We start from the raw sequence: 23,279 nt of genomic DNA, 5'->3' as shown, positions 1-23,279 counted from the left end.
TCAGTTTCTCCTTCTGTTACCACCGCCCTGTGCCCTGAGTTGTTTCCGTTTCTCCGTGTCCAAACACAGCTTCGGTTTTTGCCTTCTCTAAACTGCTTTACATATTTCTGCAACACTGATTCCCATATCAACTCTGCTCGTGTACCTCCCGTTTAACATATACTTTCTGTGATATAAAATCTAAATTCCTGGTCTAAGTCTGAAAGCCTTATCATTCTTGCAGAAGAATCTCTTCCAGCTTTCTCCTCGTGAACCCTGCATGCCCCCCATCTGACCTGCCAAGATAGCAGCTGTTCGCGACGCACTGTGGTTTCTGGATATGTGCCACATCTGCGTCCTTCCCCCTCACCTTGACATCTTGATAGCCCTTGCCTGCATTCCTGATATGCCTGCATCTCTCACAGTCCATCTCAAGTATTACTAAAATCGTAAAACTAGTCCCTCACCTAGAGATCTTTATAATCCTTCTGCCCTGTGGATTTTAGACCATTTATTCCTTCTTAGCTTCTAATAGCTATATACAATTTCTATCTCCAAAATTAGATGATAAACTCTCGGAGTGGAGAATGTGTGTGTGTGGTGGTGGTGGAGGGGGGTCTTCAGACAGTTTATGGAAACATGAATTGAAAGATGATGGAATTTTCCTATGAAATTTTTGAAGATCTCGTAGTTTTAAAAGGCATATGTTTAGATGCTAATGTACTTTAGTATTGAGTGCTCCAAATTAAGCTCTCCAAATTTCCTTGAATTACATATAGTTGGTAAGGAGATTATATGAGTATCAGTTATTCAGTCATTATATGTTACGTTATGATAAAAAAATACATTCAAAGGAAGAGATAATTATACTTTAAACTGGTGGAAGAAATGCATGGTCAGAGAAATTTCAAGTAGAAGTAAATTTTTTTAGCAAGGTTTTGATTTACAATGGCTCTGTGGTGATTATAATCACATAACGATCCTTTTAATTTCAGGTTGAAATGGGGATGAAAAATCATGAAATAGTTCCCTGCAGTTTGGTTGCTTCTATAGCCAGCCTTAAACACGGTGGCTGCAATAAAGTTTTAAGAGAATTGGTGAAGCATAAGCTCATAGCGTGGGAGCGCACTAAAAGTAAGTATTTTTAAATCATTTTATTGGGGGCTCATACAGCTCTTACCACAATCCATACATATATCCTTGGGTCAAGCACTTTTGTACATTTGTTTCCCTCATCATTCTCAAAACATTTGCTTTCTTCTTCAGCCCTTGGTATCAACTCCTCATTTTTCCCCCTCCATTCCCACTCCCCCCCTCACTCATGAACCCTTAATAATTTATAAATTATTATTATTTTGTCATGTCTTACACTGTCTGACGTCTCCCTTCGCCCACTACTCTGCTGTCCATCCCCCAGGGAGGAGGTTATATGTAGATCCTTGTAATCTGTTCCCCCTTCCTCCCTCTCCTTCCCTCCACCCTCCGGTATTGCCACTCTTACCACTGGACGTGATGGTATCATCCACCCTGGATTCCCTGTGTTTCCAGTTCCTATCTGTAGCAGTGTACATCCTCCGGTCTAGCCGGATTTGTAAGGTAGAATTGGGATCATGATAGTTGGGGGGAGAGGAAGCATTCAAGAACTAGAGAAAAATTGTATGTTTCATCATTGCTACACTGCACCCTGACTGACTTGTCTCCTCTCCATGGCCCTTCTGCCAGGGGATGTCCAATTTCCCACAGTTGGGATTCCAACTCATAGAGACCCAATAGAACAGAGTAGAATTGCTCTACCAGGTTTCAAGAGCTACAAATCTTGGAAGGATATTTTTTAATCATTTTATTGGGGCTCATACAACTCTTAGCACAAGCCATACATACATCAATTGAGTAAAGCACACTTGTTGCCCTCATCATTCTCAAAATTCGCCTTCCGCTTGGGTTCCTAGAATCAGCTCCTCATTTTCCTTTTTTCACTCCCCTTCCCTCCCCACTCCCTCCTCCCTCCTGAATCCTTAATAATTTATAAATTAATGTTTTATCGTATATTACAGTGCCTGGCATCTCCCTTACCCACTTTTCTGTTGCCCATCCCCCAGAGAGGAGGTTATTTGTAGATCCCCATGATCGGTTCTCCCTTTCTACCCCCCCCTTTCCCTCCCGGTATCGCCACTCAAACCATTGGTCCTGAGGGGTTCATCCGTCCTAGATTCCCTGTGTTTCCAGATCCCGTCTGTATGGTGTACATCCTCTGGTCTAACCAGAGGAAGGTTGTGAGTTTCATTATTGCTACACTGAACCCTGAGTGACTCATCTCCTCCCCACTATCCCTCTGCAAGGGATGTCCAGTTGTCTACAGATGGGCATTGGGTCCCCATCATGGACTCCCCTCATTCACAATGATATTTTTCCCCCCTGCCTTTGGTGCTTGAAACCTGATCCCCTCGACCCTTCCTGATCACACATGTTGGTGTGCTGCTTCCATGTGGGCTTTGTTGCTTCTGAGCTAGATGGCAGCTTGTTTACTTTCAAGCCTTTAAGTCTCCAGACGCTATATCTCTCGATAGCCAGGTAATATCAGCTTTCTTCACCACAATTACTTATACACACTTTATAAAAGTAAGTATTTTGAGTTACTATTTCTACTTTTTCATGTGACTGGCTTCCCCAGAAGGAGCCATGGTGGAGTCATGGGTTAAGTGTTGGTCTACTCACCAAAAGGTTGGCAGTCCAAGCCCACCAGCTGCTCCACAGAAGAACGATGAGGCGGTTTGCTTCCTTCTGAGATATGTAGCTCTTGAAACCCTATAGAGCAGTCCTGCTCTGTTCTATTGGGTCTGTGAGTTGGAATCCACTCATTGGCAGTGGGGTAGCTTCTCCAAAAACAGGTGTCTGAAGATAGACAAGATAGTGGAAGTTGCTAGACCAGCTGATGTGCTAGACCTATAAGTGATAAAGCATACCTCTGTGTATTCTGTTGGTCATACAGTCAGGGGTTCACCTAGATCATGGGGCGGGGGCGGGGTATGGCGGAGTTAACCATAGGGGAACCCCAAGTTCATGTTGCAAAAAAGCATTTAGAGTAGAGATATTGGGAAATGTACTCACCAGAGAACTCTAGAGCAGTACTTATCTGACCATCTGTGGAGAAAGGTGAGTTTTAACAATAAAGCGGAGTTTACGAAGGAAATAAAATGAAAAACAGCTATTCAAAATACAGGTACAAATTCTTTATTATTAAAGTCAAGGGCATGAAGTGAGCTGGTCAAATGGAATTGGTCAAGTGTAAAAATTGTTGAATTTATACTTTATTTCACTTTTAAAAATTATCTTGTCACAAAACCAGTGACAAAGATGCATTTGCATACAGGCATCAATCAGTTTCAGGTCACATTTTGAGAGAAGAAATGCAAACTAGGAAGGAACTCTGATTGTGCTCAGCTCCAAACCAAAAAAGGTCAGTGGTCCAAACCCACCAGCTGCTCCATCGAGAAAGATGGGGCAGTGGCCTTTCTAAAAGATTAGAGCATTTGGAAGCCCCAGGTGGCATTTCTGCTCAGACCCATTAGGTCATTCAAGTCAGACTTGACACTGTGGCACACATTACATGTGTAGTTCTCATGTCTGGAGCTGTTGTTTCTTGGTGGTGCAATTAACTATAAAGTAATCTTTCCTTTATTCATGTAGCTGTCCAAGGCTATCGGCTGACAAATGCAGGCTACGATTACCTGGCTTTGAAAACACTCTCTTCTAGGCAGGTAGTTGAGTCTGTTGGAAACCAGATGGGCGTTGGCAAAGAATCAGGTAAGTGCTGACAGTCGCTTTAAAATGATGTCTTTGTTTCACTGTGTGTGTCACGTGGCCCTTAGAACAAGTGTTCATCTTGCCGTTTTTTCCAAACTAAACAGTAAATCGAAAAATATTTGGAAACAATACATTTCCAAATAGTATGGAAGTACTAGCTTTATGGATAATTGGCTTGATGGTTTTTTGTTTGTTTGTTTGTTTTTCTAAATCATTTTATTGGGGACTCGTACAACTCTTAACACAATCCATACATACATCCGTGTGTCAAGCACATTTGTACATTTGTTGCCATCATCATTCTCAAAACATTTGCTTTCTACTTGAGCCCTTGGCATCAGCTCCTCATTTTCCCCCTCCCTCCCCACTTCCCCTCCCTCATTAACCCTTGATAATTTATAAAGTATTAGTCATATCTTACACTGTCCGATGTCTCTCTTCACCCACTTTTCTGTTGCCCATCCCCCAGGGAGGAGGTTATTTGTAGATCCCTGTAATCGGTTCCCCCTTTCTACTCCACCTTCCCTACACCCAGTATTGCCACTCTTACCACTGGACGTGAAGGTATCATCCACCCTGGATTCCCTGTGTTTCCACTTCCTATCTGTACCAGTGTACATCCGCTGGTCTAGCCAGATTTTTAAGGTAGAATTGGTATCATGATGGTCAGGGTGAGGGGGAAAGAGGAAGCATTTAGGAACTAGAAAAAAGTTGTATGTTTCATCATTGCTACACTGCATCCTGACTGGCTCGACCCTTCTGTAAGGGGGTGTCCAGTTCCCTACAGATGGGCTTTGGGTTTCCACTCGGCACTAACCCTCGTTTACAATGATATGATGGGTTGGTTGTTGTTTTTTTATAACTCCATTACGGAAAATGGTTAAACCAAGAATAATTGAAATTTTAACAAATACTTTGTCATTGATTTTTGCATCTGGCAAATTGTACATTTGTAACAGTTAAAATATGTAACACAAAGAACTAGAAGACATCGATTGTATGTTTGCATCACAGCAAAACGATGGATGGGATCTAGTGTTGGATGTGTGGAGAGCCCAGAGAAAGCTCCCCAGCAGCACTGAACCAATGTCTGTAGTCCCTGTACAACAGACGCGAACAGGGACTGGGTCTTTTCAACAGGTCCCCTTACACACAGCTGCATATCCCATGTAGTTTCCTGTATGTCTGAAATTCAGAAGCACATTTATTCATGGGCTTTTAAGTAGCTGCCAGTTCTTTTTCCTTGTTGGTAAATTGTGATGCCATAAATACCCTTGTACAAAGGTAAGTGTGCAAATGAATTTATAAATCTATTAGAAATTGAATTGTTGAGAGAAACTCAGATGTTGCCATCATCAAGTGGATGCGAACTCATAGCAACCCTATCAGACAGGGTAGAACTGCCCCTTGGTTTCGGAGACTGGGACTCTTTCCTGAAGTAGAAAGCCTCTGCTTTCTCAGAAAAAGCAGCTGGTGGTTCTGAACTGCTGACATTGCAGTTAGCAGCAGCCCCACATGTATCCAACCAGCAGGGCTCCATGAGGACAAAAGGCATTTACATTTAAAGATTTGATAGCTACTGCCAAATTGTCCTTCAAAACGTTTGTCCCCACATAAGAGAGTACCATTTTCCTCAAATGTAATGTAGTGAAGAAAATTCCCCACAATTACTTAGAATTCTTTCTAAATGTCAGTATTAACAAATAACAACTAGGTTGGATATTTGGAAAATCTCCTTTCTATTTATAGACTATAAATCTAGGATTGCATTCTAACAACAGTATTACTCATTCTTGAAATCAGTGGGAAATTGATCATCATTTTGTTAAGAAGAGGATGAGGACAATTTAATGTTGCCTTACTAGTTGAGTGACTGTTTTCCCGTGAAGGGAACTCTATGGGCCCCTTGGGAGGCAGTGTGACCTGTCCCCCAGTGTTTCCCTGTCTCCTCTAGTAGAGACTTTTTCTCTCCCCTCTGTCTGTTCATTTGGCTTTGCTTTTGATAATGTGCACAGCAAAGCAAACACCAAGTTAACAATTTCTACATGTACACTTTTATATGTTAATAGATTCTTGTCAGATACACGGTTTCCAAAGGTATTTTCCCAGTCCCTGTCTTGTCTTTTCTCCTTTTTGGTAAAGTCTTCAAAGTTGTTTGGGGGTTCTTTTATATCATATTTTATTTATTTTGCCTCTGCTGCTTGTGGTAAGCCTGACATCATTACCTCTGCCCTGTTCTTCTAAGAATTTTATGGTTTATAAATCTACACATTCAGGTTCTGAATACAGTTTCAGTTTATTTTGCATATGATGTTTGCTTCATTGAGAAAATTGTTTCCTTCTCATCTTTTGGAAAAGTATAAACAGTATTGTTATCATTTAATAAATGTTTGATAGAATCCCTCAGTGAAGCTATCTAGTCCAGGACTTTTTTGGGAAGGTTTCTTCCTATTTTCTCTAGTATTTGGGGGTAGATTGTATGCATCTAAGAATTTATACATTTGTGTGTAGGTTGAATGCTTCTAAAAAATTTTTAGTTTGTTGCCATGAAGTTCAATATATTCTGTCATAATTCCTTTTAATGCTATCGGGTCAGTCGTAATGTCCCATCTTTCATTTATTCAGGTTGGTTTATGTGTATCTTTTCTTTGTCCCTCAATGTAAAGGTTTATCAATGTTAATGATCTTTGCAAAGAAACTGATTTCCGGTTTTATTGATTTCTGTTTTTCTAATAGCCCTGGTGGCCTACTGGTTACACACTGTGCCGTTAGCTGGCCAGGTCAGCAGTTGGAAACCACTAGCCGCTCCGAGGGAAAAGACGAGGCTTTTTACTCCTGTAGAGAGTTACATGCTGGGAACCCACAGGATAGTTGTGCCCTGTGCTATAGGGTCACCACGGGCAGGGTCGCCTCCGTGGCAGTGAGTTTTGAGTTGAGTTTTATTCTAAATGTGTCTGTTAAGTCTAGTTAGTTTGTAGTGACCGTGTTGATCTGTCTAGATATTCTATCCAGGCTGTGTGGTTCCAGTGATTATTGTAGTACTGCTGTCTCTTTCTCCCCCTTCGTTCTGTGTTTTAGTTTTATGTATCTTGGGTACATATGCATATCTGTGACTATTACATTGTCTTAATTCACCCTTGTGTCACTATAAAATGTCTATCTTGATCTTTCTTGTCCAGATTTTTGTCTTAAAGTCTGCTCCGTCTTGTGATTTGCATTCTCTCTAAGTACTAACAAGAGGTGACTTGCTTCTGCTTTTTTTTCTTCTTCTGGTGTGTGGTAGGCCCGCTTTGTTTATTACTACTGCTTACTCTAATGTTTTCATGCTTTACTGCAGTGGGTCTCCTTTTTTTGCTAGAGGTATTAATTACTATGATGGGGCTTCGAAAAATTCATGCCCAAATGGAGTAGGAAGTCATGGAATTTTCCCATGAATGTTTAGAAGCGCCCTTGTACTAGCCAGCTTTTCGTTTAGGGCTGTAAGGTGATTCTGTACACATGCTTGGGATATTCGGATCTCTGCTGAATGAAAAGTATTCTGAAGTATATTAACATATTTGACGCAAAGTAAAGTTAAGAAGTTAAAATTAGTTTGTTTAAAGGAAAGTACAATTATTTTTTAATCTTGGCTACAGATATTTACATAGTTGCAAATGAAGAAGGAAATCAATTTGCATTAAAGCTGCACAGACTAGGAAGAACGTCCTTTCGAAATCTGAAAAACAAGCGTGATTACCATAAACACAGGCATAATGTGTCCTGGCTCTACTTGTCTCGTCTGTCTGCCATGAAGGAATTTGCTTATATGAAGGTATTTTCTAAATAATTAATTAACACAAAAACCTTAATGAAAACCCGTCTATTCTCCCACATAGTCCCTCCAGTCACAACCTCTAGAGACAGTCACTTTTAACTATTAGTTATTTTTATTTCATATTTTCCTGTTGATTTCTTTCTACTTGTTGGTCTTTTTGATTACAATGAAAGTGTAACAACCGTATTCATTTTACAAAATTAATGTGAGAGTAGCATGAAGTGATTGGTGATGTGAGTACCCCAGTTGTGTGTGAATGTCTGTCTGTTTGGCTTTTGCATACATATGAAGGGATGCCCCCCACCCCCAACAAAAGCCAGAATTACTCCCCCCAAAAGCTATGTATTTAAATTTTTTATAAAACAACCTTATTTCCTTCAAAGTACTCTCCATTAGACTTAATACTACTTGTCAAATCTATATAATTCTTTTATTGCTCACCTAACAGGAAAAATACGTACTACGCAAACCCTGCTCAGCAGAGGTTTTTTCCCAGTTTTCTTGTTTTGGGGTGGTGGTGCCCCCTTGTATATCTGTCTCTTAACTGAAGAAACAGGATGATGACTATCCACGGAAACCCTCAGCTGCCCAATAGTGTTTTCCTTTCACATTCTACAATAAATGTCAGTATCCAGAATTGTATGGAGAGGCTTCAAAAAATTCATAGAAAATGGATCTTAAAATAAAGTAATTTTTCCATGAGCTTTTTGAAACCTCATATTGAAATGGTAAAAATATGGGGATTTTTAACTTAATTATTATAATTAATGTGGTCAAAATTAATAGGTTGGTTAAATATGTTTCTAAAAACCAAAATAAGCATCTTTAATAATAACTAAAGAAAATAATGTTGCATTTTGATTATTTTGTCATCAGGTTTATTTTTGATCATTTAAAAAAAATTTAATTGTGGAAAATCACTTCCATTTCTAGTTATTTTTTGGTTGTTGATGTGGTGTTTCTTGGGCAAATTGTTTTTAATTTATGTGATTTAACGCTTAGTAACCCTAAAGGGAATATTCGGGAGGCCTTAGCAAGTGTGATACGCGTTACGTACTTTTCACCTTAGAGTCTGTGATCCTTAGTGCAGGGCAGCTTAGAGGGATTTCAGAATGTATTCGTGTTTCATTGGATGTTTATATGAAGTACAAATATGGAATCCAGTGTGCGCCTTAAATTTTTCTAAAAGAGACAAGGGGTAAGGTTCCACTAGCTCAGGGTCCCTGCGTCCTGAAAACAGTTGACACAGTTGGCTACTATACGACAGGTTGGGGATTCAGGTGTGCAGAGCGACCTCAAAAGAAAGAACAAAGCCTGACAATCTCCTTCCAAACAATCAACCACAGAAACGTTGTGGAGCATCCTTACATATGTGCAGTCACCATGAGTCAGAATTGACTTGCTGGCAGGTAGTTTTGATGGTTAGGGGAGAGCTGGGCAGAGCTATTGGACTGCCAGATACCTACTTTGAAATAAAAAGTTGGAAAACAAAGCAGGCAAAAATCATTAGGAATGGAGAGTGATTCCATTTCTGTCTGAGGAAGGCAGGAGCTAAGAGTAGGCACCTTTTTTAAGACTTTTCATCCTTACGCACAAGCTGACTTCAGACCGTAACCAACAAAGCAAAACAGAAATGACCTGAATTGTTACGTGATTTGGGTGGCAGGAAAATGATGGGTCAGCGCCCTGGAATGGGACCCTCAGAAGCAGTTGAGTAAGCCCATTCCGGAGCCTGATGCACGAGGTTGGATTATTGTCTGCACCTTTGAGAGCCACACACATTCAAAGTGGGAACATAGTCGGTGCCATCGCTGATTGGCTTTAATTCCATTTTATGTGTGTGTAAATTTGGCCTCACTGGGAAACTGTTGAACCATCCTGTGCTTGGAATAAATTCTTCTTCACTATCACCTTCACATTCGGCTTTCAAATCATTAAAAAAAACATTAACTTTTTGTTTGTTTGGTGGGTTTTTTGGCACTAAACAAAAAGTAACCACCAAACCCACTGCTATCAAGTAAGTCAGTTCCAACTTACCGTATCCCTGTGTAGGGCTTCCAAGACTAAATCTTTACATGAACAGGTTTTCCCATTGTTCTCCCACAGAGTGGTTGGTGGGTTTGAGCTGCGGACCTGGCAGTTGACAGTCTAGTGCTTACCTGACAGGCCTGGCTAAATAAGAATCCTAAGCACCTGTTCAGCTGACCTAAAAATTCTTAGAGGCGGGATTCGGAACAGCTCTCATTCATACCCAAGGACTCCCTGTGTATGTTACGGTTCAGCTTTGTGCTTATCCGTGTATTAAATATTGCCATAGGATGTGTTGGGGAAACAGATACCAAGGGAGTAACCAATATAATCTGTGTTTTAAAATAAAAAAAAATAACACGAGTATAAATGAAACCAAGAACAGTTTTAAAAAAATAAATATCTAGAGTCCCAGGAAACTTCAGGAGAATGGAATTGTCCGTGAAGGAGATTTCATGAACAAGGTGGGAGCTGAGGAGGAGTGAAGCATGATTGTGGTTTGGCTCCAAGAGGACCCATGTGGGCAAAGGTCCTAATGAGGCTGAGAACCCTTTGTATAGGTGACAGTGAGTGGCTGTCCCTACCACATTTTAGGGTTTTTATTAGAGTGTTAGGAGAAGCAGGACTTGCTGGGTGAATTAAAGAAAACCAGGAACAGTTGTTCAGATTGAAATCAGTCAGTATTTAAACAGCCACTGGATGATTGATTATTGACTGGTGTTTTGTGGAGGGCTGGCATGAGCATCTCGGCTGGTACGGACCTGCAGAATGATTCAGGATTGGTGGTAGGAGCTGGAACCCTGTGGCGGTGGCGGCGTTGTGTGCCATCAGGCACAGCCCACTCAGAGCAGCCCTATAGGATCGAGTAGCGCTGCCGCCCACGCTGGCTTCCATAGAATGAAATCTTTACAGAGAGGTAGCCAAGCCATTTCTGCTGTGGAACTGCGCTGAGTGTGAGCTGCTGACCGTTCAGTTCACAGCTGAATGCTCAACCCCTGTGTTACATGGTTCCTTCTGTTGCAGTGATCAGGAATAAATAGCGTTGTGTATGGGCAGAAGACTTACATCTCAGTTATTTTGAAGGATCACAAGGCATTGTGAACAGTGACTAGAAGAAATTAAACATAGGGAAAAGTGGCCGCTCAGAAGGCAGAGTATTTCCTAAAACATGATTTGGCGGCTGATTTGAACACAGTATTTGACAGAAGCATCCTATGAGACTCTAAGCTTCTTTAGGGCAGAGATTTTCTCAGATTAATTTTTGTAACCCAAGAACGATGCATGTGTACAGTAAATGTTCCGTGAATGATTGATATGAGGATGAAACATTTCAATGTAAGTTTGGTTGTTATATCCATCTTATACTGTGCGGTGACAAAGCCCCATAGAAGTCACTTTGTCTAACTGTAAATTTATACAGGCCTGAGGGCTTTCTTCTGATGGTGTGCAGGTACGACTGCTTCGTGGTACTTTAGAAACAAGGACCTCTGTCTTCTGTGACACCTGTGTTTGTGTTTTAGGCATTGTATGAAAGGAAATTTCCTGTTCCAAAGCCAATTGATTACAATCGCCATGCAGTGGTCATGGAACTCGTAAATGGCTATCCTTTGTAAGTATTCCCCTGAAACTCCAAGCTCACTGCCACGGAGTTGACGTCAGCACTCACCGGGACCCTCTAGGACAGGAGTAGAAAGCCCCATCCTTCTCCTGCGGAGCGCCTGGTGCTTTCGAACTGTGGTCCTTGCCCAATACATAACCACTACGCCACCGGGCCTCTCTTGGAGCCTAATACCTAAAGGGAGGGTGTTTTGTTGTTTTTCTTTTTTATTATTAAATGGAATATTACTCCTGGAAGGTTAGATGCTGGTTTAAAGAGGAACTCCAGAGAAAATTGAAAACCGTGTTCATTGTGACCATGTGACTTAGTATCTGTGTTAGTCCCCCGGTTTACCGATACCAATAAAAACTGTGGGGTGTGTGAGAAAAATGGATCATGTCACAGTCCTGGACATTAATTCACTGCTTAGTAGTGAATTGGACAGAGCCCCTGCCCCCATGGAGCTCACAGCTCATGGAAAGGGACATGCAGCAAATCAAGGAAATGTATGTGGTGACAGGTGGTAACAAGTGCTGGGAATCAGCTGGACTGAGGAGGGGGGAGGAGCCACTGATATTTAGAGGTCAGTCAGGGAAAGTTAAATTGATTGGCTTGAGCAGAAACCTAAAAGAAGCGAGGGAGAAGACCAAGTAATATTTAAGAGAACATGTCTAGACAGAGAGAACAGTAAGTGCATAGGAACTGAGGTTGAATGTTCAGGGAACAGTGAGAAAGCCAGTGTGGCTGATAAGTAAGTCAGGGGAGACTACGTGGTCATAATGGGCAGCAGGTGACCACATTAATTAAGTTCACACACAATTCATTGTAAGGATTTTCTGTTTGGATTAAGACGGGAGGGTTTTCAGCAGAGGGAAGACTGATCTGACTGCTGTGTAAAGGTTAGGCTGGCAACTGTTTTGGGAATAGAGGAGTGGGACACTGGGGCAGACTGCTGTGCCGCACCGCCATCTGGCCCTGCGCAGTCTCACGGGTGTTACGTGGGAGCTCATCGTTGCAGCCACTGTGCCAGTGTTTCATTGGGGGTCTTCCTGTAGGGTTAGTCTCTTCTGATACATGTCCAAAGTACATGAGATGAAGGGGGATTCCCTTCTTCGTCTCCAAGGAGCCTGTTGACTACTTCCTCCAAGACAGTTGCGTTGCCAGCACCATCATTGGAGGACACCAGTTCTTCTCCAGTGTTCAGCTTTCCCACGTGGGAGACGGTGAAAATAACTTGGCTTGGGTCAGGTGCATGTTTGTTTTCCAAATGGCATCTGTACTCTTGAACCCTTTGAAAAGATGTCTTTGGTACCACATTTGCCCAAGCCAATGTCGTTTGATTGCTGTTTCCATGAGCATGCATCCAGGTGAAATAAAATCCTTGACAAAGTCAATTTTTGGTTTATCATAATGTCTGTTGGTCCAGTTGCAAGGAATTTCGTTTTATGCTGAGCTTTAATCTTTTATTGATGACTGTAGTCTTTGATTTTCATTAGAAATGATTCCAGCTCTGTGGGCTTTCAGCAAGGAAGGCGGTACTCTCTGCCTAGCACAGAATGTTAACAAGCTTTCCTCCATTGTGGATACTGCTTTCTCATCATACAATACAGCTTCTCAGATTATTTGCACAGTATACAGATTAAGTGTGGTAAATGGAGACAACCCGGATGCACTCCTTTCTTGATTCTAAACCACACTCTCCCTTTGTTTCGCACGATGTTTGCCTTTTGCTGTGGGTACACATTTTACATGAGCCCAGTTCATCTGGTCTGCGGTCATTCATGTTCAGTGCATCCGATCTGTCATTGAGATCTCGAAATTCAAGTAGGATATACTTATGGTATATTTTGGTGCTCATGGACTTGTTTTGATTTTCATCATCTTCGATCTGAACATGCATATGAGCTTGGTCTTTTGAAGTCAGCCCTGGTCTTATTCTACTCTTGATACTGACCTTTTCCATTATTTCCTTTCACCAATTTGGTCTATTTGATTCTTGTGTATTCATGAGTTTTGTGTATATACTCCTGTTTATGCTGTTGAAAAATGTATTTACAGTAAGTACGGTTTCAGTCTTAAAAAATTCTTATCAGGTGATTGATTGCTGGTGGTGATTCTTTCATAAGTGCCATACGTTAACGCTGCTGCCAGTTCTTCCTTGTTTCCGGTTTTCACCTTCCAAACACTAGTGATGTAGTACATCTTGATTGCGTGTCTGAACAATTTCAGGCTGCAGAAGTTAATTTTAAAATCTTCAATTCCTTATCTTTGCCATTAGCACTTGGCACATAAATTTAGTCATATTAATTGGTCTTCCTTGTAGATAGGTGAATATAATGCTATCACTAACAGCACTGTGTCACAATAGATCTTTCTGCGTTCCATCTCATTTTTCATGGCTTTTCTTAGTCTAGAAGCCCAGCTGACCTGTCCACCCTCGGGGACCCTGCTTGTGTTTTTGAAATAACCAGTAGCAAGGCCTTCAGCATCACAGCAGTTACCAGCCACCACAGTACTCACCAGTCTCAGCTGAAGGAGCACTGGACATCCTAGCTGCCTGTACAGATAACCTGTTCTCTTAACATACTCTTAGATGCCAAATACATCATGTCGAAGATCCTGCGTCAGTATATAATGAAGCGATGGAATTAATTGTCAAACTTGGAAATCATGGGCTTATTCATGGAGATTTCAATGAATTCAATCTGATTTTGGATAAAGATGATCACATTACCATGATTGACTTTCCACAAATGGTTTCAACTTCGCATCCCAATGCTGAATGGTATGTACTACAGTTATTTTATTTTGATTATATGTGTTGTTAATTATTGTTAGGTGCCTGAACAAATGCCATGGGGCTGCATGTAACTTCCTCCAACTCCAGTAGGGAGAAAAGAATCTAAGCTCACGGCACCCAAGGCTGAGGGCTATGAGACAGAGGTCAGCCACGCTCATTTCCTTTACCTCTTCTGACCACCCTCCTTCCCCGAGGACTCCACTTCTCTGCTAGGCTCTATAAGCTATTGCAGTAACTGCATCGAACCTCCAGATACCACTCATGCTTTTCGGGATTTATTAGGGAATTTAACAGGTTACCACAAAAAAAAAAATTTTTTTTTAAACATTACGAGTACAGTCTTTGTTCCCAGCAGTACTTCTTGTCAGCCACCAGCCGAGTTCCTCTGGTCCTCAGCCACATGATCCTTTGGTTACTGCTTTGTGCTTTGTGGCTCTGTGGGCCAGAAAGACCCTCACTCTCCTCAAGATCTCAGCGCTGCTCCTCTGTGCTGTCTCGTGACTTCGTTTGCTGCAGCCTCTGCTGCCTCTGCCACTTCAAGCAAGGTTCTCATATGCTGTCCACTGGTGGCTCTTAATAGATAGTCATGGGATTCTTCTTCCCGTTTTCTGAGACGGTCACTCTTCTGTGTCCAGTGAATGGCAAAACTGAACAAGCCCCTCCATTGGTGTTTTACATACCCTATTTGTAGGATCCCACTCAGTCATTTGGTGGGAGTTACAAAGACTCGTGTAAAAGAGCCCTAAGTAAATCCTCCCACTTCCCCACAGTGCTAGCAGGATGGTTTGCATCATATCGGCCATAACGGAAGAAGGCACTGCCTCATTCTGTACTGTCCTCAGAATCCTTGCTCAGTGCAGTATTTCATTTGATTTCTGCTATTTCTGTGGACATTGATTATGGATCTAAATAAAATGAAATACGTGGTAACTTCAATCTTTTCTGTTTACCATGATGTGATTTTTGGTTGGTTCTAAGGATTTCTCTTTTTTTCCCCCTTTTTAAATCATTTTATTGGTGGCTCATACAACTCATCACAATCCATACCTCCATCCACTGTGTCAGGTGTATTTGTACATTTGTTGCCATCATCTTTCTCAAAACATTTGCTAGCTACTTGAGCCCTTCGTATCAGCTCCTCATTTTTCCCCTTCCTCCCCCCAGCCCTCACAGACCCTTGGTAATTTATAAATTATTATTATTTTGTGTATCTTACACTGACATCTCCCTTCACCCGCTTTTCTGTTGTCCATCCCCCAGTGAGGAGGTTATATATAGATCCTTATGATCGGTTCCCCCCTTTCTATCCCACCTTACCCTTACCCTTCTGGTATTGTTACTGTCATTATTGGTCTGAGGAGTTTATCTGTCCTGGATTCCCTGTGTTTCCAGTTCTTACCTGTACCAGTGTACATCCTCTGGTCTAGCTGGATTTGTAAGGTAGAATTGGGATTATCACAGTGGAGGATAGAAAGCATTAAAGAACTGGTGGAAAGTTGTATGTTTCATCAGTGCTACACTGCACCCTGACTGACTTGTCTCCTCCCCAGGACCCTTCTCTAAGGGAAGCTCAGTTGCCTACAGATGGGCTTTGGGTCTCCACTCTGCCCTCCCACTCATTCACAACGATAAGATTTTTTGTTCTTTGATGCCTGATCTCTGATCCCTTTGACATCTTGTGATCACACAGGCTGGTGAGCTTCCATGTGGGCTTTGTTGCTTCTCAGCTAGATGGCCACTTATTTACCTTCAAGTCTTTTAAGACCCCAGATGCTATATCTTTTGATAGCTGGGCACCATCAGCTTTCTTCATCACATTTGCTTATGGCGCCCGCTTTGCCTTCAGCAATCATGTAGGGAAGGGGAGCATCATGGAATGCCAGATTAATTGAACGAAGTGTTCTTCCATTGAGGGAGTACTTGAATAGAGGCCCACTGTCCATCTGCTACTTTAACACTAAACCTATTAATATATGCACATAGATGTATTTCCCCATGGTCATATATAAATATATTTATATATGCACATGCTTGTATTTAGGCCTCTATAAATGCCCTTTGCCTCCTAGTTCTTTCCTCTATTTCCTTTTACTTTCCTCTTGTCTCACTATCATGCTCAGCCTTCATTTGGGTTTCAGTAATTCCTCTTGGTTACATTGCCCTTGATCAAGCCTCACTAGGCTTACTAAACCCTCCTTGCCATCGATTTTGGATCCCTTGGTACCTTACCCCTGGGTTTGTTAGCATCCACTTCCTTTCCCCTGCCTCCACCTCCCCCTCTCCCATGCCCCCCCAGGAACCATCGGTCCCGTTGTTTTCTCCTCCAGATTGCAATCCAGACTGAAGACTCTAGTCTTTGATCTTCATGCGAGCAAGAATCTATATGTCTGCATATCACAGGTTGCTAATGAGTCTTCCTCCAGACCTGTTGCCAGTTTCTTCTTTTTATATTCCATCTCAGATTCCTTGCTCAGTACACGAGGGAGCTTCTAAACGTTTGTAGGAACTTCCATTATCCTTTCATTCCATTTTCCACTTTTTGTGGCTTCCTCATATGGATTGAATAAGTATTATCAAATAATACTACCCTGCTGCACACAACTTCCTTCCCTTTCTTTTGTTTGATTGATTGCCTGGTGGTCTGTGTACAAGTGGATATGAGTAGAGTTAAGGGTCTGGGGTCATAATTTGGTATCATCCATACAGTCAAATGCCTTTGCATAGTGTGTAAAACTCAGGTAAGCATCTCTTGGGTCCTTGTAGGTAGTAGAGCAATGTTCTGTTTGTGCATGATTCCCCAGATTCTTGATACTGTCATATAGGTCAGTAACTGGTTTGGAATGACCGATAATAATGGTATTTTTGAGATATTTATTTTGTGGCTATAACATTACTAGAATTGTACCCATACGATAATCTTTTATTTCTCAATATTTTTGAAAACATACAGTTTGATCTAAGTTTAGAAACCACTGCATTAAATTTATGTATTGGAATCTTAAAGAAAATAACCGGCTTTATTAGTAACATTGAAGAACTTGAATAAGTTTTGGTTTTATACCAGATTTAATTGTCAGACAATCTGATTGATACCAGTTATTGTATTTCTCGTTTCCATTTTAGCATGTATTATTAGGAAACAATTCATGGAAAGCCCAATCCCTGGTACAAGGCAGAATCATTTTGTATTGTGTGCTTTGCCGCATTCTTTGCGCACTTAACCCGACCAAATCGTGAAATGTGGCCATGTTCTTTACATGCTTGCATGAAATCATACTGTGTTTGATCGGTTTCCCTTCTAGTCAAATTACAGTGAGAAACGTTTCCTGTGGTAACAACTAGTGTTACCTAAAAGAGCATGTATGAATGAGCCTTGATGTCCAGTTTGAGCCCAAACCAGCCTCTAGTAAGTGAGCCTTGTCTTCTTCTGGTTTGTATTATACTAGAAAAGGTTCATTGAAAATCTAATTTTAAAAATATTCTAAACAAAACATTACTATTTGACTAATGCCTGGCACTTGGGTGGTGGGAAGTCTGTGATGCCTGTGTAATCACCCTTTTTATTTATGTGGGTGACACAGTCACATCCACTGAGGGAACTTGTGGACACAGCACTGGAGCAGGGGAGGATGAAGAATCAAACGTGTCGTGAGCCCTAAGCCATGTTGCTCTGTGGGATGACGTTGTGAGTCAGTTTGTAATTTTATGGAGAAGTGCTTAGTAAAGGAGTTGCGTTATACTGATGATACTGTTTTATAAGAAAATGTGAACATAGGTTTTTAAAAAATCATTGGGAAATAATTTATTAGGAGATTTTCCCCAGAATGTCTTGAGAACCAAAAAAACTGGTATTGCCTTTCTATATGCAAACTGCATCTTTCTCTAAAATAGTTGGTTAAAATTCAGGGATCTAACCCTTTCTTAATTCTTCCTATCTTGAGACTCGTTTAGAGAATTGAATCACTTCTTACTGCTTCATGGTGGCTTTGAAAGCAATCTAATCTTCTACCCTAGCCCCAGAGGCCTCTGATGGTTGTCTGTAAGCCACAGCATTAATTTGTTTGCTCTCAGTGTGATTGTGCATCAATAATGAATACTATAGCTATGTCAGCATAACAATTCAGTAGCCCCAACGTTTTCCTTACAAACCACTGATGTGCCTGTATCCGAAGCTTTCCCAGTTGGTGTGGCTTTCTTGTGGGTGTTGCTGATGGGAAGCGTAGCAATCAACAGACTAAGAACTAGAGGAGAGCTGGGAACTGCAGCTCTTGAGTCTTCTTCCCTGGGGTTCCGCTCGTCATATGTTCCCGTGGTGCCTTTTTCCTGAGAAACCACGTGTCTGCTGATCACAGGACCTGCGCAACTTCCACCGCTTGTGCTCCTTGCAACTTGCTGTGATTGCGCTTTTTCAAACACTGGCAACAGATTCCCATCCGTTTTCCTTTTAGATGACATCCTTGTCTCCTTCGTGCAAGGGTTAGAAGTATTACTGCAGCTGATAAAGATGCTGTCACTGGATGAGGGAAAAGACGAACATTAAAAACTATCAAAAATGATTCTTGCCCCTTTTTTGTTCTATTGGCATATAATTCACATATCACACAATTCAATAGTTCAGTCACATCAAGAAGAGTTGCACAAGCATCACCACAATCAGTTTTAGAACATTTCCTTTAGTGCTGTACTCACTGCCTCTTCCCACTGCCCTCCCCCCACCCACCTTCTGCCGCCTCTATAGACTGAACTCTCCTGGATTCTAGAGTGATTCTTGCTCTTGCAGGTATTTTGACAGAGACGTAAAATGCATTCGAGATTTCTTCATGAAACGTTTCACCTATGAAAGTGAGCTTTATCCGACCTTTAGTGATATCAGGTTAGTTCTCGTCATTGCTTAAAATGGATAGGGCTCTGTTTAAACATCTGGTGTATTTCATTCTAAGAGGTAACACTTTGATCTAAAAATGTTCAAATAGTATTCAAAGCTTAAAATGAATTATCAAAGACCTTTAATAATTGTAGTCAGTGTTGAGTAACATTGCTGTATTGCACACAACTTAAACTAGAAAATATCTATTTTTGGCCATTTAAAACACTGTTAATAAGTTTGGGGGAGGTACACAACCTAGGTTCTTTTAAGGACAACAACTTGTATTTTAGCTATTGGAGTAACTCATTTGTAAGGAATAAACCAAATATGTTCATATTTTGTGTTTGTTTTGTTTTTTTCTTTCTTCAGGATAACAGCTGTGGTAATTGATTAATGACAAAATTATTGGGTACATTCTAAAAGTGTAATTTTCTCATTTGATTGAGAAGATTCACTTAAATTAAGATGAAAATCTCTTTAGACTCAGCAGCTTCCTCTGAAAGTAGATTTATTATTAAAACCTTTTGTTTTATTCTTGTTTCATAGTTGTTCCATTCTTAAAATAACAACCAGACTATATATTTTACATTTGTATGCATACGTGATTTAAATATTTTAGAGTGAAGAAAATCTTTTAAATCTATACACACTGTTAAATAACCTGAGTTTATCAGATTATAATTAAAGTATTTATCCATGTCATAGATGGTGTTCTCTGTCTTGCTTTCAAAGCTTTTTTTTAAAAAAATTTTCCCCATTCTCCCTAGAAGGGAGACATCTCTTGATGTGGAAGTTTCTGCCAGTGGCTACACAAAGGAACTGCAAGCAGATGATGCACTGCTTCATCCAGTAGGCCCAGAAGATACAAATACTGAAACAGATGAAGGATCTGAAGTCTCATTCTCTGGTGACGAGGTGTCAGGGGAAGCACAGGTCGGTGAACACAGTTCAGAAGGCTGCAGATGCTTGTCACCTGGAGAGCTGGAACCAAGACAAGAAGACAGGCTGTCGCAGGAGAGCCCAGCTGCGCATAGCCTGGAAATGACGGGATTCCTCCAAGCTTTAGGGGAAATCCAAGAGAAAGGTGGTGAAAACAGTTATGTACCTGAGTGTTCTGAGGGGAAGGTGAGAACTGAACACGGCACCAGACAAGAGCGTCACGCGGGTCCAGGAGGAACGCTTGCTGCCTCTGAGGAGGCTTATGGCGAATGCCCGCGTCTGGTCGCCTTGTCCTCTGTAAACGAGGAACTCCTCGGGCCTTTCAGGTATTGTTGGTTGACCTTTTTTAACTTTAATCTTTACAACAGGTATTTTATCAATTCTAGTCAAGAGTGTAATTTTCAAAGGATGTGGCAGCTTTGTATTCGTGTATCATTATCAAAGCCGAAAGCAAATTGCTGGTTTTTAAAGTTGAAGTGATGCTTAACACCCTTGATTAAATTTTAAGTGATTAATGTGTTTCAAAATACAAACTAGATTCCAAGAATTAATATAGGTCTCTTAATAAGTTGATAAGACTTTAAAATGAATAGATTGTTTTTCATGTATTTTTATAATCAGATATGTATTTGATTTATACATAGGTCAATAAACATACAGTAGATATGCTCTTTACATAAACTATTTGCTTACAATAAATTTTCTCTCACATATTGAAGCCGGGGCTTTAATAAGTTCTCCTTGGCTCATTCATGGCCAAAGAAGCAAAAGTGGAACAGACCTGAATTTTTTTTTTAATTTGAGCGATGTAGAATGATAACCAGAGTGGGAGACAATCTGGGTTAAAACCCTGCGGGAAACATAGTTTACCTCCTAAGAACAGTGAAGGCTCCACAGGTTGGACAGCAGCCAAATCTCTCTCCTGTCAGTCGGAAACAGTTGTCCCCTTCCGGGAGTACCGTTTTGTCTCCCGTACTGCCGTGAATATGCCCCGCTCTCCCGAGTTATGCCGACTCTCCAGGCTCTTGGAAGGCCTCACTGTCCCTCACCCCAGTCCCTCCTCACAGGGCTTCAACCACAAGTTTTCCCATTCCACTTATTGTTCAGAATCTCCCAAATACTTGGAGTTTGTTCGACTTTCTCTTTGTCAACCACGACTGAACCTGTTCATCAGCAGAGATGACTATATGTAATGCGATCTCTGTTTCCATTGTATTCAAGCTATTGTTTAGAAAGGAGGCAGGAAGTGGTGTCAGGATGTCATAGTGAGAGGCAGGTTTGTTCACCTCTGTGAGGAAGAGGGGAAGAATGATAAAGAACCTTTTTGGTTCAAAATTTTGATTGTGACTCTAACTGACAGAAAGTTGAGAAATACAAACTCCTGGTATTGTGCTCTGATTTACAGGTGGTTTACATTACAGCTTTACAATTTAAATATATATACTTATATATATTTATATGTACATGTATTCCTATTTCTGAGGAATGTTGTCTTTGAGTTTGACTGTCATGTAAGTAATTATTAACTAGGTAAATCATTGTGTGGTTTTGCTGTTGTTTTTGTTTCAGAGATGATGAAGGTATGGGAGCCCTGAATCTGCATAGAGCGAGAACACTGAGTGTCACTTCCGCAGGCAGTGTCATAAGCTGCTCCACAATTCCCCCGGTAACTATTCATCTGTCACTGACCAGGTGTTGATGCAGTGACTACTGAGGAGAGGGTTCCTGAGCGCAGCCACTGTGAAAGGACCACAAGGCCATTGGGGCCTCACAGGTTCATGGTAAAACGTTGTAGCAGGTACAAAGGTAATTCTAATACCAGACGCAGGTGCACTTGTAGCTGGAACATGAACAACTTTCTGGGGAAATGAGCGTGTCAGGTAGCTTGAGCTTGAAGGATAAAATTATAGAACTTTAATCCAAGTGGGGCTTTGTAGATTCTCGTGTGGACCAGTCCCTGCTTTTTCATGATAGGGAAAGAGGGGCCTGACCAAGTAACATGGCGTAGCTTGAAGTCACCCATCTAGGAACAATGCAGAGACACTAGCTAATTTGTCCATAAATTTTGAAGGAGAAAAATAACGAAAAGTGTAAATGTCTGGTTTTTCAAGTTTTCCATGATGTAGTATAGGATCCAGATAAATTTCAAAAGGAACCTTACCTGGACAGCGCAAGGAATAGAGAATCAATTCCTGCCCCGGAGCTGTGCTGCCTGCCGCCCTCCCCTCAGAGCCACGCGGAGGGTGGTTTGCTCTGTGTATTTAAGGAGCGAGATGGCTCACTCTGGGGTGACTTTAGAGAGGCCTCCTCCCCGCGGGCTCTACCGTTCTTACGGGCCTCTGTCTGAGCTGCCAACTCTTGATCTCTCTGTCGCTGGTGTTATGAAGCTGGGTCACTCTTATTTGCCTTTTAGGAACAATAGGAATTTCCAAATAGTGCGATTCTTCTGAGTAGAAAAAAAAGCTCTTGATTTTCCTAAGAAGTGACTTAGCCGAGTCCTTTTAGCAATCAATGTACACTGACTTCAAGCCGATAATACCACATTGTTTCCTAATCTGATCTGGGGTTAGGCAAGCTGTCAACCATGAGCGAATGCTATCCCCAGAGAAGCGCTCCCTCAAGAATACCCCCAGACAACAGGGGCTGAGAAAGAGTTCATATTGCCGAGACCAGCCCTGCAAAAATATACTCAAGAGTCCAGGCGGAAGAAGAAACCACCAGAAAGTAACTGAAGGCAACACATAAGAAGAAAGACAGGCCCTCAGTAGAATGGCTGGGGATCAGTTTAAGGACCAGTAGAGTGTGTGTGCTTGAGCGTCGCAAGTGCTGCGCTCTCGGGCTTTCTGGTGACGTAGAGAAACGACCTACAACTTGAAGGTGTAATCAGCGATGCGAGTGACGAGACGAGTTATGGGAAGGAATGGTCGAGGTGTAGGATGGCGTGTGTTACTGAAGTTAGTTATATTGGCTTCAACAGATCATACAAAAAAATAAACTAGCGAGCCTGCCATCGTGTCAGGTCTAACTTACAGTGACCATGTAGGACAGAGTAAAACTGCCCCTTTGGGTTACCAAAACTGTAAATCTTTAGGGGAGCAGAAAAGCTCAACTTAGTCCATGAAGCAGCTGGTGGATTCAAACCGCTGACCTTGCAGTGTAGCATGCCAACAACATGTAATCCACTATACCACTAGCGCTCCTTCAACTGGCCATAGCATTGTAAACACAAGATGCTAACTAATCGTCATGCTCATGCAACCACTAGGAAATGTCTAGAAAGTACAGAGAGAAAGGTATCAAAAAGTCCTATCCATCAAAATGGCATGAGGTAATGTTTATCAGCAATCACAATGGACATAAACGGACTACATGCACCAGTCACTAAGCAGAAAATGGCTGTTGAAATTAAAGATAAAAGCATAGCCCCACTGTATGCTCTTTGCAGGAGACA

General features: G+C 41.4%; 1 protein-coding gene across 1 annotated transcript in view; it reads left to right on the top strand.

Annotated features, from left to right (window-relative positions):
- Nucleotides 1-23,279, top strand: part of RIOK2 (RIO kinase 2) — a 31,831-nt gene that overhangs the window by 5,527 nt on the left and 3,025 nt on the right. Inside the window, exons 2-9 of the mRNA XM_075541308.1 lie at nucleotides 975-1,113; nucleotides 3,667-3,783; nucleotides 7,419-7,594; nucleotides 11,146-11,234; nucleotides 13,816-14,007; nucleotides 18,803-18,895; nucleotides 19,657-20,154; nucleotides 21,398-21,494. Coding sequence (XP_075397423.1) covers nucleotides 975-1,113; nucleotides 3,667-3,783; nucleotides 7,419-7,594; nucleotides 11,146-11,234; nucleotides 13,816-14,007; nucleotides 18,803-18,895; nucleotides 19,657-20,154; nucleotides 21,398-21,494 — 1,401 coding nt within the window. The remainder of the gene's footprint in view (nucleotides 1-974; nucleotides 1,114-3,666; nucleotides 3,784-7,418; nucleotides 7,595-11,145; nucleotides 11,235-13,815; nucleotides 14,008-18,802; nucleotides 18,896-19,656; nucleotides 20,155-21,397; nucleotides 21,495-23,279) is intronic.

The sequence above is a fragment of the Tenrec ecaudatus genome, chromosome 2 (assembly GCF_050624435.1).
Source record: "Tenrec ecaudatus isolate mTenEca1 chromosome 2, mTenEca1.hap1, whole genome shotgun sequence".
Classification (NCBI taxonomy): domain Eukaryota; kingdom Metazoa; phylum Chordata; class Mammalia; order Afrosoricida; family Tenrecidae; genus Tenrec; species Tenrec ecaudatus.
The sequence above is the reverse complement of the archived record's forward strand: the minus strand, read 5'-3'. Positions and strand labels throughout refer to the sequence as shown.